This window comes from Cucurbita pepo, chromosome LG05 (assembly GCF_002806865.2).
Source record: "Cucurbita pepo subsp. pepo cultivar mu-cu-16 chromosome LG05, ASM280686v2, whole genome shotgun sequence".
NCBI lineage: Eukaryota > Viridiplantae > Streptophyta > Magnoliopsida > Cucurbitales > Cucurbitaceae > Cucurbita > Cucurbita pepo.
Window position 1 is genome coordinate 9,856,901 of NC_036642.1, and position 17,268 is coordinate 9,874,168.

The 17,268-nt window shown below is 37.0% G+C and overlaps 3 protein-coding genes across 3 annotated transcripts; 2 read left to right on the forward strand and 1 right to left on the reverse strand.

Moving 5' to 3' along the window:
- Positions 1 to 3,506: 3,506 nt before the first annotated feature.
- LOC111796034 (heterogeneous nuclear ribonucleoprotein 1-like) lies at positions 3,507 to 8,398 on the forward strand. Its single transcript, XM_023678725.1, has 5 exons — positions 3,507 to 3,796; positions 3,906 to 4,026; positions 4,335 to 4,566; positions 4,803 to 5,991; positions 7,715 to 8,398. Exons 3-5 carry the CDS (start codon positions 4,345 to 4,347, stop codon positions 7,726 to 7,728), a joined length of 1,425 nt encoding a protein of 474 aa, XP_023534493.1. The 5' UTR covers positions 3,507 to 3,796; positions 3,906 to 4,026; positions 4,335 to 4,344; the 3' UTR covers positions 7,729 to 8,398.
- A 3,067-nt stretch (positions 8,399 to 11,465) lies between these two features.
- Positions 11,466 to 13,146, forward strand: LOC111795929 (F-box protein At3g07870-like). Its single transcript, XM_023678570.1, has one exon. It carries the CDS (start codon positions 11,779 to 11,781, stop codon positions 12,991 to 12,993), a length of 1,215 nt encoding a protein of 404 aa, XP_023534338.1. The 5' UTR covers positions 11,466 to 11,778; the 3' UTR covers positions 12,994 to 13,146.
- A 1,214-nt stretch (positions 13,147 to 14,360) lies between these two features.
- On the reverse strand, positions 14,361 to 16,716 carry LOC111795930. Its single transcript, XM_023678571.1, has 4 exons — positions 16,382 to 16,716; positions 16,116 to 16,197; positions 14,721 to 14,879; positions 14,361 to 14,622 (listed from the first exon to the last, which is right to left on the reverse strand). The coding sequence occupies exons 1-4, from the start codon at positions 16,568 to 16,570 to the stop codon at positions 14,549 to 14,551; spliced, it is 504 nt and encodes a 167-aa protein (XP_023534339.1). The 5' UTR covers positions 16,571 to 16,716; the 3' UTR covers positions 14,361 to 14,548.
- Between the last annotated feature and the right edge of the window lie 552 nt (positions 16,717 to 17,268).

Below are 17,268 nucleotides of genomic sequence, written 5' to 3' on the forward strand. Positions count from 1 at the left end.
TTTGGATGAATTACATATCCTATTTCCAGAAATTCACAGGCGAAAGCAAAGCATTTTGCCTAAAAACTAAGATAAGTGGTGGATTTTAGATAAGGGAAAGAAGTGCCTCTAGATTTGAGCCAGTTCTAATAGCACGAGATCCCAGGACGTTCTTGGAAGATTGTATAACTTCTTGTCCATTGGCATAGAGCTGGCGGCACACCAGCATGTAGACATCAGCCCCGGCGGTAAGCTCGGTTCTTGTCTCCTCTGTCTTTCTTAAGGTAAAGAAGCCTCTTTTACCACAAAGTTCACATCTAGCTGTCAACTTTGTTACTGTGTCAGCCAAGGGTATAACATCGTTCTGAACCCAACCCAACTCTAACAGGCCAATTCCATTGTCTGATTGATCTGTTACGTATCGTCGTTAGCTTCACGGTTTTAAAATGCGTCTGTTAAGGAGAGGTTTCCGCACTCTTATAAAGAATGCTTTGTTCTTCTCTCTAATCGATATGAGATCTCATAGTCCACCCCCTTGGGGGCTCAGCGTCCTTTTTGGATTTTCCCTTCTGGATTTTCCTTCAAGGTTTTCAAAACGTGTATGCTAGAGAGGTTTTCACACCCTTATAAGGAATGCTTCGTTCTCCTCTCCAACCGATGTGGGATTTCACTAACCACCTTCGTGAGGGCCAGCGTTCTCTTTGGAATTTCCCTTCTAGACTTCCCCTCAAACATGTTTTCACACCCTTATGATGAATGTTTCGTTCTTCTCTCCAATTGAGATAGGATCTCACAATTCACCCTCTTGGGGGCCAGCATCCTCTTTGGGCTTTCCTTCTCGGACTTCCCCTTGAAGTTTTTAAAAGGTATTTGCTAGAGAGGGGTTTTCACACCTTTAGAACGAATGCTTCCTTTCCCTCTCCAACCGATGGGGATCTCACACAAACCTCCTCCTGTCAATGGAAAAACGAGCACATTAAATTAAATTAATAAAAGGTATGGCAATGTTTAGTAACGAAACACTTGAATTTTAAGAATAACCTTTCTAAGTAATCTCCATCCAGGCCAGCAACAATAATGATCTTGCCATCTTTATCAGCAACATTGCAGCAAAAATCATAGAGATCATAGAAAAAGTGAGCTTCGTGAATGCCAATCAATCAAGCTGCCGGGAGCATGAAGATGGGTTAGAAAACAGAAGAAAAAAAAACTCCAAAAAAAACTCCAAAAAAAACAAACAGTAGTGCCAAGAATTAATTGTTAAAATAAGATACCTTACCGAAAGCATCTTGACGACCAGCATGGAAATTTCTGCATCAACAGCGTAACTTGTGTCCTTAACTTGATCATCACCACATTTCTGTTCATCATAAACAAATTGAACACAAAAATCCACTAAACAAGGGATACAGATCCCATTCATCATAACTCGAGGTCGAATTCTGTATCAATAATTTCAATTTTCTTGCTCTAGATTCTATGTTAAGAATAACAATTTACTCTTAAAAACCCAATTTTACTAGCAGATTAGGCTGCCTTTTCCGGCCAACATATGAATGCTACATGAAAATTTCAAATTGAAAACTGCACTAAATTTGTATCAAAAATTTGGAATTTGGATGGAAATTTGTTGGAGAAGTTACATTTCAATTTCTTGAATATATATATAACATTTAAATTGGTTGGATGGTGTTACTAAAAATTAAATAAATTTCAAAAATTTAACCCAATCCATCACTAAATAATAATAAATTAATTTACAAAATATATATAAATAAATAAAAATTTTGAAATATAATTTTTAATATTGGTAATAAAATTAATTATATTTTAAAATAATATATTACCAAGACAGATGAGTCATAAATTTTATTAGTTTAACTTCACAATAAATAAATTTTTGAAAAGATTGGTAGGTTTGAAAATATAATACGTGAAAGGACGAAAATGACCCTTTGATAAGGTCACAGGTAATGAAAATTATATGCAAGTTTCAAAAAATAATAACCACAAATGCATGTTGTGGTCCTTGTAATAACTAAAAATGTCTCAATTTTTAATGAATTTCATTTTAAATTATGAATATATATATATATATATATATATATATATATATATATATATATATATATATATATATATNGTTTTAATAAATTTAATTAATTATGGTCATTTTTATTAGTAAATAAATTTAATTAACATATCAAAATCTTTTTTTAATAATAACTCATTTTGAAAAAGAAAAAAAAACTAATAATTAATGTGTCTACAAATATTGAGGCTAATTTAGGCTGATATAAAGTTTTAGAATTTATAATTAATAAGTATTATTTAATAAATGCAAATGTATGTTAAAGAGAAAATTCATTAAAAAATGTGAAAAGTCACCTCTATCAAAAGTTTATGTTAATTAATGGATATGATATGTAATTAATGTAAAACATAAAAATTAAAATTAAAAATAAAATTATTTTTGGAAATATACATTGTTAGACTTAATTTTCATTTATCATTTCGTTATGTGCCTCTAGAATGAAGTGTCATGCACGGGATTATATGTCCGCTCTCTAAAATGAAATTTACTCGAGATTGAAAATTTCTCTACTAGTGGAGACATAGTGTTAGCTCTCCACCACTTGGGCCTTGTGGCCTAAGTGAGCTACCTTATATGACGCAGCATGGGCGAGCATTGCAGGACGAGCGACTCGAGTGTCTTCCTCTGAAAAGTCTTTCAAGTACAATACTGGACGACACAGGTGAGCCGATATTGTGCCCCAACTCATGTGTCGAAAGTTGGATTATGCATCTGCTATCCATAACTGATGAATGGTCTAGCATGGACATGGGAGAGTTCAATGCTCGATGAGAACCCGGATGGATGGATGTTCAAGATGTCTCGAGACATAGGATGACATCACGATGCATGAGTCGTGTTGTTGGAAACCGAGATGAGATGATGAGATGTGACGTTGCATTGAGAAACCTTGGCCCCGAATAGAAGCAAGGTCGAGTCGAATGACTTGACCTAGTGCAGAGACAAGTCGGTTGTGTCGCAAACGATTGAACATGCACACAAGCGTGTATGGCCGAACAAGTTTGGATTTCACGCAAATGTTCAGTTGACAAAGACAAACCTCGCTAAGGTCCAACAAATCCACAAAATCGAGTGAAAAATGAATATGGGGCTCGAGTTCCCTTTAAGGTTTGTCGTGAGCGTGCCAAGATCAAGACGCCACACGGTTGAAAAAGTACAACCGTAACACCACACCCCACACACATCAAAATGATTAAGAATCGTGCTAAAGTGGATGGTCCATTATCGGATCGACACCAAATTTGGTAAGTTTTATGTTTTTCACTTATATAACTCGATATCCATCTATGTAAATTCACGATAAAACTCCGACCTTCAAATTCATGACTCGTGGCCCTAGCTTGATAATCTTAGTATGCACCATTCTTCATCAAGACACTTCTATCTCGACTCTTGATGGTATATAATGGCCAACTCGCGTATAACACTACTCTTGTCCACACACAACCTATTTTCCCTTCTATGGCTGTGACACTAACACTTACAAGCTTTATGTTTCTCACGTTCGTTCTCTTTGTAGTGTACAGATTTGTTTAAACATAAATAAAATTTCCCGATCTGCTTGGAAACCGAATTTGATTTTCATAATCAAATTCTGTAAGAAAAGTTCGGGACATAATTTACAGAGAAGGATGAAAATGCCATCTCTCGCTGTCCTTATCATCGTGCATCCTCTCAGATCTTAGCTTTGCCAGATTTGGCTTTCTGGGTCTTCGATAATCGGTCGGTTTTATGGAAATCTGGACTTCATTTTTCGATCTTCTGAGGAATTCAATTCAGTTTGGATCCCGTTAATCCTTCTTTTGATTCAAATGTTTTCTGGGTTTCTCAGGTTTGTTGAATTTTCGGTCGAGCAATTGATCGACGATGGATCCAGTGTTCCCAAATTGATTTTTACAATATCTGTTCTCTCGGGATATACATTTCCTGGATTGCCTCTTGATTCAAATAAGGTACTGCTTCTGTTATTGATTTGTTATTCACCGGCATTTGATTCAATTTCCTCCTCCTCTTTCAGCTTCATGAACTTACGGATTACAATTCTTCAGCTTATGTTTATACACCGATCTTCTACTAGAATGAATCGCCATAGCTGATTTTGTCCCCCCACGAAATTTGGTCGACCCCCAGCTCATTATATTAACATCTGCAATCGATATTGAGAGTTTAAAATTATTTTTCCTTTTTTATTTGAATCGGGTGGAAATGTATGAATGCCAGGACATCTGAGTGATATGGCTTGTGTTGCTGTGGTCTGTAGGAAAAAGGAAATGCAAACTGATAGCGGCAAGTTATTTGTTGGTGGAATATCTTGGGATACTGATGAAGAACGTCTTAAAGAGTATTTCAGTGCCTTTGGTGAGGTTGTAGAAGCTGTGATTATGAAGGATCGGATCACAGGTCGCGGTCGTGGCTTCGGCTTTATTGTTTTTGTTGATCCAAATGTTGCAGATAGAGTTGTAAGGGAGAAGCATAATATTGATGGAAGAATGGTGAGTGTTAAACCTTAGATGTGTATCTCAGGACCTGCAAAGATAGCTCATGACTCGAAACTCGAAACGTTTTGTTGAGTATTTATTCTCTTCCTTTTCGAAATTTTTGATTCCGTGAAGACTGAATTTCTTTTCCATATTAGCGTTTCAGCTTGCCTTCAATCAAAATAGTCTGCATTCGCCATTTTTGTGCTATTTGAACTCGAGCTTCATTGTTGAGTTTTCTTCATCCTCAGGTTGAGGCTAAAAGGGCTGTTCCCAGGAATGACCAGAACATTGTAGGTAGAACCAGTGGTACCATTAATGTTTCTCCTAGTGCTGGACGAACTAAAAAGATATTTGTTGGGGGCTTAGCATCGACTGTTACAGAGAGCGAATTCAAGAGCTATTTTGATCAATTTGGGACAATTACAGATGTTGTGGTGATGTACGACCACAATACTCTTCGACCCAGAGGATTCGGGTTTATTACATATGATAACGAAGATGCAGTAGATAAGGTTCTTATCAAGACTTTCCATGAACTGAATGGAAAAATGGTTGAAGTTAAGCGTGCAGTTCCGAAGGAGTTGTCACCAGGTCCTAGCCGTAGTCCACTGGGTGGATACAATTATGGTCAGAGTAGGGTCAATAGCTTCCTTAATGGTTACACTCAGGGGTACAGTTCAAGTACAATTGGAAGCTATGGTGTTAGAATGGATGGTAGATTTAGTCCGGTTTCTAGTGGTCGAAGTGTATTCACTCCGTTCGGTTCAGGTTATGGAATGGGAGTGAACTTTGAGATTGGTTTAAACCCGGGGTACGGTGGAGCTTCCAATTTTGCCAATAATCTCAACTATGGACGGGGACTGAGCCCGTATTATACTGGTAATTCTGATAGGTTTAACAACATAGGTTTTGAAAGTGGCAATGGAGGAAACTCATCCTTCTTCAGCTCAGCAACTCAAAACTTGTGGGGAAGTGGAGGGCTCAACAATGGTTCAAACTCTGCCAATTCCAATGCTCATTTGGGATCAGCAAGCGGCATCATTGGAGGAAATGCATTTGCCAATTCTGGAGTTAACTGGAGTAGTTCTGGAATCTCGTCTCAAGCGGGAGGAAATCATATTTTTAGTAACTCCGGGAGTCTAAATTATGGAGGTGTTGACAGTGGTTATACTCTTGGAGCTGGAGGGTATGGGAGGAACAGTGGTACTGTTTTGCCTCCGACGTCATCATTTTCTACCTCTGTTGGTTTTGACGGGTCCTTGGCCGATTTCTACAGTGCTAATTACAGCGATCCCACGTGGGGACCTTCCAATTTTGAAAGAGATGGATCTGGACCCATTGGTTATGGACTTGGCAATGCTGCCTCAGATGTCTCATCCAGAAGCTCTCCTGGTTTCATTGGTGGTCAAAGCGTTAATAGGAGGCAGTCGAGCAGAGGTTAGAGCCAATGATTCAAAATTTATGCAATGCCTCTTTCAATTTGTTTTAGTCGTATCTCCCGATTTCTCTCGTGATGAATTTTGTTTTCCAAATGCTCAGATCATGAATTATATTTTGTTTTTGCATCTCACAGAAAGCTATCATAGCACATTTCAATAGTATACATGAATGTTTTGAGTTGCCAACCAAGAAAACTCATATTGTTAAGTTAGCTGCCATATTTCTACATTTTCTTTTATATAGTCAGAGTGGGAAAGATGTATGCTCAATATTGTCCTTTTTGTTATAAGAATGTTTGGTAGCTCCCAACGAACCTTATCATGAATGTCGGGATGTAACGGCCCAAATCCACCGCTAGCAGATATTGTTCTTTTTGGGGTTTCCCTTCAAGGTTTTTAAAACGTGTCTGCTAGGGAGAGGTTTCCACACCCTTATAAAGAATGTTTCGTTCTCCTCCCCAACCGACATGGGATCTCACACGGGAGATATTTGGTGCTTGGATCTTGTGTTTGATAATATATTGTCTAAGGACTTTAGATATGAGGAATTAAAACATTATTCCTGCATGTTGGTTTGTATTATTGCAATATCTGGCTTAAGTGGCTGTTTTCTTGGGTTACCAGAAAAAAGAAGGAAACATGATTTACATCAATTCAAATGGTTTGTTCTTTTTCAGGGATAAGTTTATTTCTCTCATTGCCTTGTATATGATGATTGAATTTTTATTGGTCCTGTTTGTATGCTCTGTGTTCACATGTGCATATATGCGAGCCTGAAGCTGCGCGGCTCACTCATTTTAACTCAACAAGTTCAAGTATTTAACTCATTCTAGGACATTGGTAGAATTTTCGTCTTTGACACACACTAATAAGCATGGTTGTTCCTTCACATGCTCATTATCTGTAACACCGCTAGCAGATATTATCCTCTTTGAGCTTTCCCTTACAGACTTTCCCTCAAAGTTTTTAAAACACATATTGTAGGAAGAGGTTTCCACACCCTTATAAAGAATTCTAAGTTCTTCTCCCCAACCGATGTGGGATCTCACGATCCACCCCCATTCAAGGTCCAGCGTCCTCGCTGACACTCGTTCCCTTCTCCAATCGATGTGGGACCCCCAATCCACCCCTTTCAGGGCCTAACGTCCTTGTTGGCACACCATCTTGTGTCCACCCCCCTTCGGGGTTCTGCCTTCTCGCTGGCATATCGCTCGATGTCTGGCTCTAATACCATTTGTAATGGCTCAATCCCACCACTAGCAAATATTGTCCTCTTTGGGCTTTCCCTTTCGGGTTTCCCCTCAAGATTTTTAAAATGCGTCTCCTAGGGAGAGGTTTCCACACCCTTATAAAGAATATTAAGTTCTCCTCCCCAACCGATGTGGGATCTCACATTATCACTCAAACCTGAAGTTGAGTAGTGAAATTATGCATTTACAATGTCCTAACGAGCATACTGGGCATTAAGTAAATTTAGTACAGCCTCTTTGAAAGCTTTAATTAACAAGTGTCAGCTGAAATCACAAAACGCTATCAGATTATCTGTGATGTTGAATTGAATTTAGGATACCGAAGCTGAATGATCTCGTTGTAGTGTTATTCTTATTCCTCCTTTTATATATATGTACTTTTATGGTAAAAAGGAAATGAGATGCATTAGAAATGGAGTGAGAGAATATTCTCTGATATTAACTGCAGTCTCCTCCTCATTTTTGCTTCAGGAAACACTACCTAGGAATGATCGGATATGTCAACATAGTAGATGAAGATAATTGGTGAAGCATGTGAAGTTGCGGGCCAATCCATAGAATATTCAGTTCAATTACCCTACAAAAAAAGAAAAAAAGAAAAGGAAAAAGAAGAATTATCTAAAGCTAACTGAGTGCAGATGCTGAGAACCAATCTTAAAGGTATTTAGAGCCACTTGGGATTTTGTGTCCAGGTTTGAGTTTTGATTAGAATTTGTTCTTTCTTTTGGTTTTTTTTTTTTTTTTTTTTTTTTTTTTTTTTTTTTTTTTTTTTTTTTTTTTTTTTTTTTTTTNTTTTTCCTCTTATATATGAGTGAGATGTAAAATCAGATTGCGGCAGTATAGCAAAATATGTATCATCATCATGCATCTTCAGTGAGGTGGGCATCCACAAAATATGATAGACTAAGCCTTTTTCTTTTCCCCTTTAATTAAGGTCACCCTTTTTGATTTTCAAGGTCAAGTTCATCATAATTGTAGTAGTAACGCCTTAGCCAAAGTTGTGAGCTTTGTTGAGGAATGCTCTTTGTTCCATCATTTTGGTTTGTTTGTGAACAGATTGTATCAGAGTTCCTCTTTTTCTTGAACTGTTTGTGTGAAAAAAAAGAAAAAAACATTCAAGGGATATCCATCTCGGCTCCCTATTATAACCACAAATTCGTCGTCTTAACCGACTTGAAATTCTTGTTTGATTGATGCTTTTAGTTTCTGCTGCTCTGAATGTTGATGATTTATGAAAGGTAGAACAGGAACAATCTCAGATTCTTCTCATCTGAGTGCCCTTTTTTGTGGGGTTCCTTTTGTGTTCTAACTTTCTGATATGTCTTTTGGAATCTGCTGAGCATGCGGTGTGGCTTGGAATAGGTATTGTGTCATGCACTAGGACATGTCTGCTGGCATTGAAAATGGGACTGTGAAGAGGAACATGGGGGCAGCCTCATCACTCTGTGGCTTCCCAGGTGAATCCCATTAAGGAACACTGTTTGTGAAGAACATGAACAGATTTGACAGCTGAAACAGAGCCTTGTTTGCTTCTCTCTCTAAATTGCTTTACATCTGATTCTTTTTTGCTTCTTCCTTTGGAAATTGAGAGTAAAAAGTGAAAGGAAAAAGGAAAAAAAAAAAAAAAAAAAAAAAAAATTAAAGAAAAAGGGCATGTTAGAACTTTTCTTTTTCTTTTTTCTTTTTTTTTTTTTCAAGCAAAAGTTCTACATTTCTTAGTTTGATTGATGGGACTTTAATGAGGTATAGTTTTAAAAATCTTGATTAATTCTCGTTAATATTGATGAAACTTGTTTATCTACGCCTCATTTCACCTCCCTCCTTCGTTACCCAGTATCTAAAATTACTACTTTCAATCAAGATAATAGTTGTACGTAGTTGAATGTTAGTTGATATGTTTGGATTTAATGTACAGAAAGAGAGGGGGAGGCACGTTGAGAAGTTGGAACATGATTTTGAAGATCGACATTATCAAACCGCGATAGATTTTGACTGTAGTTACTGCGGGGATTTTGATTTTGATATTTATGATTTAACTTTTCTTTTGTGAGAAAATTGTTGTAAAAAATTAGACAGACAAAAAAAAAAAAAAAAAAAAAAAAAAAANTTCTAATGTGAAAGATAGGATTCGAACGCATTTTCAACAAATATCGTCCAACTTTATCTTCAACGGACAGAGGTGGGCTCACAAAGTAATGGGCTGTTCTTGCTTCAATATAGAAAGCCCAATACGGCTTTAATGGGCCTGTAAGCAAATATGGCCCATATTAATTCTATATAGCCATATTTTCCCGATTACAGTTTTTTTTTTTCTTTTTTTCTTTTTTTCAGATTTATATGAATTTCGTTTACTAATTATTATTTCTTTCCTTTACTACTTTTTTTTAAAATAAATTGTTAACGGTATTACACTTAAATGTAGTATTGATTCATGCATGCCCATAAGTTGTCGTATGGTAGATTAGAGATTTTTTTTTATTTTCTATTTCAATTTTTCTTCTAGCTATATTTCTAATTTATTTTCATGATGTTAATATAATTTTATTCTAGAGGTGGATTTTTAGATTAAAAAAAATATAAATACATGAATTAAAATTTAATTATTAGTGGTCATAGTAAAAAATGCATCGTCTATATCAACTTATAATAATTAAATGCATCAAAATCATAACACATACCTTTACATTCTATTCTTAATTCATTAGGAAAAAAAAATAACAATAATAAAATAAAAAATAAAAAAACCACTTTATTCTCACTGTCACCATCAATTCCATCTTTTTGGAATTATTTCTTGTGATAAAGTTTTGATCTTTAAATTTTTTTTGTGGAAGCGTTTCGTTCTACTTCTACATCAATATGACATAATGTATGGTATTGATGGTTAACAGAGAATCAGATGCCACCAGCGGTGGCACCATGGACGGGGAGTGGAGAAAGTCCAGTGAGTGACATGGTAGTGGTGGTTTGTAGCATAGATGGGTAATTGATTTGGTAGTATTGTCGTTGTGAACATGCTCTAAATAATCCGACTATCCAGCCTAAATATGAAGGTCTGGTTGGATTAGGTTTTCTTTTCGATTTAAGTTTGATTGAATTTTTGAAACATAAAAAAATCGGTTTGGTTTGCCCGACTATCCAACCAAAAAAATATGATGACTACCTAACTATATCCTACCATATTTTTTAATAATTAAGAATATTTTATTTATTTATTTATTTATTTATTTTGTTAGCGATGGACTGGGACTTATAAATGTTTTCCATTTGAAGTTTATGAAATTTTAGTTATTAATATAAATGTATTATGGATACTTACTATATTTTTTAAATAATTATGATAATTATTAGTTAATCAGTACGAAGTCAGGCCTCGAAGTCAAGTCTCTTGTTTTTGTAAAAAAAGAAATTAAAGAAAAAAAAATTACGAACGGGATAGTGTTGGAGTAGTGAGCGATAGACAATGGTATCTGGTGTAAATTCGTAACCAAACCAAATTGACAGAACCAAAAAATTAATTTTATTACATAGCTCCATAATATGGGAGAAAACTGCAATTTACTTTCGAAGTTCTTATACACTAATATTTCCCGTAGTTTCTTTATGTAGGTAAACCCACGTCATGCCGATGTTGACATTCAACCAACCAAACTCACCGCAATTTTAAAAAAAATTCTTAAAGAATTATTTAATACTTTAAAACTAGGTCGACATTTTCATCAATATTTCTACATTTTTTAAATTTAAAACGACAAATAAATAAATAACTTTTTTATAATAAACACATAACTAAAATATGATTAAACGCTTATTTATTATTTAAATATTTTTATTCTTATAATTTTTCTAAAAATATTATTTTCTCCATATTTCTAATTTATATTAAAAAAAAAACTATTTGGTTGTTATAAAATTGAAGGCGTGCTTTCATCGATCACGCAATGGGTGATGACGTGGCTGTCTCACATTGGGTAAGCTGAGGCATGAAACCCCTAATATCTTATCACGTTGGAATTGGTCCACGTTTAATCTAATCAACGGCTCAGATTAAGTTAGACAATCCCTCCTTTTTTAAATCGCCAATTGAAAAAGGTATCACCCATAATAAATAAATAAATAAATAAAATTAGATAATATATATTTTATTAAAAATTATTTTAAAGAGTGGGCAGAAGAATAAATAATAATAAAAATATTATACGTACATATAATTATATTATACGTCTATCAAATTTTCATTTATTTGAATTCGACCCAATATAAATAAGTTCATAATCTACTCTGGTACGAGATGAATTGAGTTGATCGAGTTTTTATGATCATCAGATGAGACGAAGAATATACACGAAAAAGTGGATCCCGCGAGCAAGAAGAACACTCGTTCCTTGTAATTTCCGTCTCCATTTGATTATTGGTTTGATTTCACCAAAGTCCACTTTGTTGATCATCCATCTCTCTCCTCTTCCCTTTTTTTCTTTGCTTTTTCCTTCAATCCATTCAGTTTCACCCCCTCTGTTATTCCTTTCGCCTTTACCATGTCGATCATGCCCTCAAACCCTGTTCTTCGTCTTCTTCACAACAAGAAGCTCAATCGTCAAGAACAAACTCACCAAATGGATAATCTTCCTCACGATGTTCTTCTCAGCATCCTTTCTCGCCTACCCATTTCATCTCTGATTCAGTTCAGATACGTTTGCAGGTCATGGCGGCTTTTAGCTCAACACCCACAAGTTCTTGACCTGCACAATTCTGTCGATGATCATCATAACTTCCGTTGCTTAATCTTCCACTGTGATTACCCCATCAGAAATCAGCTCTATTTCGTTGATTTACCTGATTTCAGAGACGAGAAATTGTCAGTGAAGAGGATTTTCACTCCTTTTTCAGCTACAATGTCCGAGTACGATGTGGTCGGTTCATGTCATGGCTTCCTCTGTTTATCTGATTCTCTTTACAATGACAAGCTCTTTATTTACAACCCCTTTACTAGAGATTACTTAGAACTCCCCAAAACCAAGGAATTTTCGAACCCGGATGTGGTTTGTGGAGTTGGATTTCACCCACAAACTAAACAGTTCAAGGTGCTTACCATTGTTTATGCCAGAGGCTTTCGCCGTATACAGAGACGCTTTAGCCACTCTGAAGTTCAAATCTTCACATTGGGAAGTTCCAATTGGAGAAGCATCGGCAAACTTTACCACCATCTAGCTCAAGGGCAGCCTCAAGCCGTTGTCAATGGCAGACTCCACTGGGTTTCTCTGCCTCCACGACACCATCTCGGTCGCGCCATTGTCTCATTCGACTTAGAAACAGAGCAATTCATTGACATCCCAAAGCCGGATTTGGGGAGCTTAAGTCGAAACAATTACCATTTAGTGATTCTAAATGGCTGTCTCTCTGCTGCTGTCTACTGCACTTACGGCAAAATGGAGATTTGGGTCATGAAAGAGTATGGCGTGAAGGAATCTTGGGTTAAAAGTTTCAACATTGGAACATACATGCCAAAAGCACTTAAACAAGAAGCAGAGATACCGTTTAAGGTGTCGAAGATCGTGCTTCGAGGCAGAATTGTGAGGGTTCTCTGCATTTTGAAAAGCGGAGAGATTTTGTTGGAGTATAGAAACAGAGCTCTGGTTCTTTTCCATCCAAATACTGGGAAATTCAAGGATGTTGCTTTTGAAGGCATGCCCCATTGGTTTCAAACTGTTGTTCATTTCGGAAGCTTGAATCGGATCGATACTATGTTCTGAAACATATCCATTATGATTTAGAATTAAACTAATTGTTTTCTTCAAATCTTTTCAATCTTCCCTTCTGCTTCTGTGTAGCTTATGGTAGTATAATACAAGCAGAACAAAGCAGACAAATCTAATAGACAATTGTGATGAAGTTGCTATTACTAAGAGTTTCGAGTCGATTATCGTTTCTTAACAATGAACAAGAAAGGAAAGAAAGCTATGAAACTACCCCTTAAATTATAGTTCCTATACATATATTAGTAGAGCTCTGTTTTGGTAGTGTCCCAAGTTTATCAATTCTCACTGTTTATATAAAATCTCTTTACTTGGGGTTATGCTTCTTGAAATCATAGCTACACTTCAAAGGCAAGCATTTTTCTTAGCATAAGATGAGTTCTAGACCCTCCCATGAGTCATGTCAGGCTCAACCCTCTCTGCCAGACTCCCGTCTCTCCTTCCTAGCTCTCACATTTCGTCGATTGGCTTTTGCTTGAACCTGTCCCTCTACTTTGATCATGTGAGATCCCACATTAGTTGGAGAGGGGAACGAAATATTCTTTATAAGGGTGTGGAAACCTCTCCCTAGTAACGCGTTTTTAAACCTTGAGGGGAAGTCCATAAGGGAAAGTCCGAAGAGGACAATATCTGCTAGCGATGGGTTTGAGCTATTACAGATGGTATCAGAGCCAGTCACCAGGCAGTGTGCCAGTGAAGACGCTTTCCCCTAAGGGAGATGGGTTACGAGATCCCACATCAGTTGGAGAGAGGAACAATGCATTCCTTATAAAGGTGTGGAAATCTCTCTCTAGTAGACACGTTTTAAAACTTTGAGGGGAAGCCTAGAAGGGAAAGTCCAAAGAGGACAATATCTGTTAGCAATGGGCTTGGGTTTGGGCTGTTACAAATGGTATCAAAACCACGAGGACGCTTTCCCCTAAGAGAGGTGGATTGTGAGATCCCACATCAGTTGGAGAGAGGATCGATGCATTCCCTACAAAGGTGTGGAACCTCTCTCTAGTAAACGCGTTTTAGAAGGGAAAGCCCAATGAGGACAATATTTGCTAGGGTGGGCTTGGGCTGTTACAAATGGTATTATAGTCAGTCACTAGGCGGTGTGCCAGCGAGGATGCTGGCCCCCAAGGGGGTTGGATTATAAGATCCCACATCGGTAGGAGAGAGGAACGATGCATTCCTTATAAGGATATGGAAACCTCTCCCTAGCAAACGCGTTTTAAAACCTTGAGGAGAAGTCTAGAAGGGAAAGCCCAAAGAGGACAATATCTGTTAGAGATGGGCTTGGACTGTTAGAGATCGACTTTCACCAACTTTCATCACTATTTTCTTTATCGTTTTAAAGAAATAAACAAGAAAACAGCAGGACAAAAAAAGGTAAACAGGTAGACCAGTGGAGATAAATTGTTCTCTCTGCAAATTACATCACCACATTTACAAGCAGCCACAGAGCAAACTGGATAGAAGGCAACTATTTTTAATACAGAAAGTAACCATTCAGAGTAGATCAAGTGCTATTATATGAATTCAAGTGTGCAGATTGATGAATTGTACATCATTCAATGCTAAACGAATTCTGTCTAAGGTACTCCAACACATTTTCTTCACCAAGCAGAGCCTCAACCAAGCCTTCCAAACCAGACAAATATAATGTTCAAGTTTCAATTTTAAGATGACTGAGAAAGAAATCAACACGATGGAAGATTGAGACAAGGAATTGGTATTACCATTTGTGTAGTCTCTGCAGTCATGATGACCAATCTTCAAATTAGTATCCCAACTTTCGTTGAACTTACGAGCGACTTCTACAGCGTTTGCTTCCGACGATCCAATATATGAACATTTGTATTTTGGCAGCCTCGACAACTTCCTTTCACGAACAACTCCTAACACCAAGTTATAAAACTGTTACAGTGCAGATAATTGATTTTCAGTTCATTGCTCATGATTGAAATAAGTAGAAGAATGCTCCACAGAAAATTCCAAGAATATGGTTATGAAAAATACTAAGCCCATTTGATGACCATTTAGTTGTTGAAATTGTGTTTGTTTTCCCACCCTTCTTTGCAATGATTTTCATCTTCTTAACTGAGCTCGAGTTTTGAAAATATTTGCAAAAAGTAGATAACACAACAAATAAAGAAAATAGTTAGAGCCTGAGCTTTTAAGTTCGGTTACATTGGAGTAATGAGATAATAAGTTGTGTAGTAGTAAAAGAGATCTCATATCGGTTGGAGGGGGGAACGAAGAATCTTATAAGGGTGTGGAAATCTCTCCCTAGCAAATGCGTTTTAAAATCGGGAGGCTGACGGCGATACGTAACGAGCCAAAGCGAACAATATTTGCTAGCAATGGGCTTGGGCGGTTACAAATGGTATTAGAGCCAAACATTGAGAGGTGTGTCAACGAGGATGCTAAGACCCCAAGGGGGGTGAATTGTGAGATACCATATTAGTCAATTGGAGAGAGTCGAGGACGTTGGGCCCTAAAGGGGGATGGATTATGAGATCCCCAACGTCTGGGGGAGAGAATTGTGAGATTCCACATTGGTCGATTGGAGAGGAGAATGAGTGCCAACAAGGACGTTGGGCCTTGAAGGGGAGTGACTTTTGAGATCCCACATCGGTTGGATAGAAGAACGAGACATTCTTTATAAGAGTGTGGAAAACTCTTCCTAGCATACGCGTTATAAAACCTTGAGAGAAAGTCCAAAAAGAACCATCCATGCTAGCAGTGGACTTGGTCTGTTAGAGTAGACGTTAGAGTAGAAGTTTGCATGAACACAAGAAGTGGCAAACTCAAACCAATGATGCCACCTTTTGGCAGCTTTCTTTTAGTTTGTTTTCTTTCCCCAAATCATTGGTTACTTAATAACTTCACTAGCCCTTCTAAATCAAAGACTTATGAACAAACATCCAATCGAAGTAACATTAAACTTCACAAAAAACAGTGCAAATAAGTCTGTTTCAAACATCTCTCACAGAATTGAACTGCAATAAGCATTCATTCATCAGTTTGGACATTGTTCAAACAATAATTTGAACCCCATAATTTTCATTTGGATCAGAATGAAAACTATCCTATGACAATGAGTTAAGAGTAAAATCAATTGCACAACAGACCTGGTACTGCTTTTCCAGAAAGAACAGCCAGAGCAACTTGTATATCTTCCGGATCTTTAGGTTGGAAATCAAAAACCAAAGCCTGCAATCATCTCTAACAATCAAGAAACGCCAATCAATCCATCCATAAAAGCAGCCGCAACACAAATTAGCTAAGAAATTGCACAAGCGGTCTCGAAAACCACTTTTATGAGGTGGGTAATTCAAATTTCAAACTAAATCGTTCTTTGTGCAGAAGGGATAACGAATAATCTAATAAAACAAACCTGAGAACGAGAAGTTGGGGAAGAAGGTGCGATGATAACCATGAAATGCTGCAAATCCCAGATGTTAAAAGAGTAAGCAGCGGAAGCAAGGAGTTGGGCGGGGCCCTTTGTGGCTCTTAGTGGCACGGCCGCTACGTACACACCATCTCCGCCTCTTACCACCGCCAATTTTGAAAACAGAGTGGCCATTTGTTAAGAACAATTGAAATTACACTGCACCTCAGAATTCAGACGGGAAAGAAACGAAACCTCCTCCATGGTTCGAATATTATCTAATTGATCGTCGGATTGGCTCCTCACAGCCCCATGTCAGGCACAGCCCAATCAGTTGTTCCGATTGATTGAGTTGAAATACGTGTCCTGAATGTTTGATTAATCCACCACAACGTGTGTGAAAGTTATCTTATTTATAATCAAATAAATTACAAGAATATAAAAATAGTAATAAATGGAAATAACGATAAATAGAAAGATACATATGGCAATAAGGCAAATATTAGATAATAAAATATAAAATATAATATATATGGTAAACTATAATTTATTACTAAATATTCTTAACACCTCCTCTCAAAAATTAGCCGCCGTCATAGTTTTGTGTGCCTACGACAATGTGACCGTCGGTTGAAAGTGTAATAAAAAATTATAGGCTTCTTAGTTAATTACGAAATAAATTTGATATATAAATCATAGGCTTAAGCTCACCCCTAATAGATATGTTCAATTAGCCGGTTATGAATCATCGTCAGTCTCACGGTTTTAAAATGCATTTGATAGGTAGAGGTTTTTACACCCTTGCGAATAATGTTTCATTCCTCTCCCCAACCGACATAAGATCTTACAATTCACTCCTTGGGAGCCAGCATCCTCACTAGCATATCGCCCGA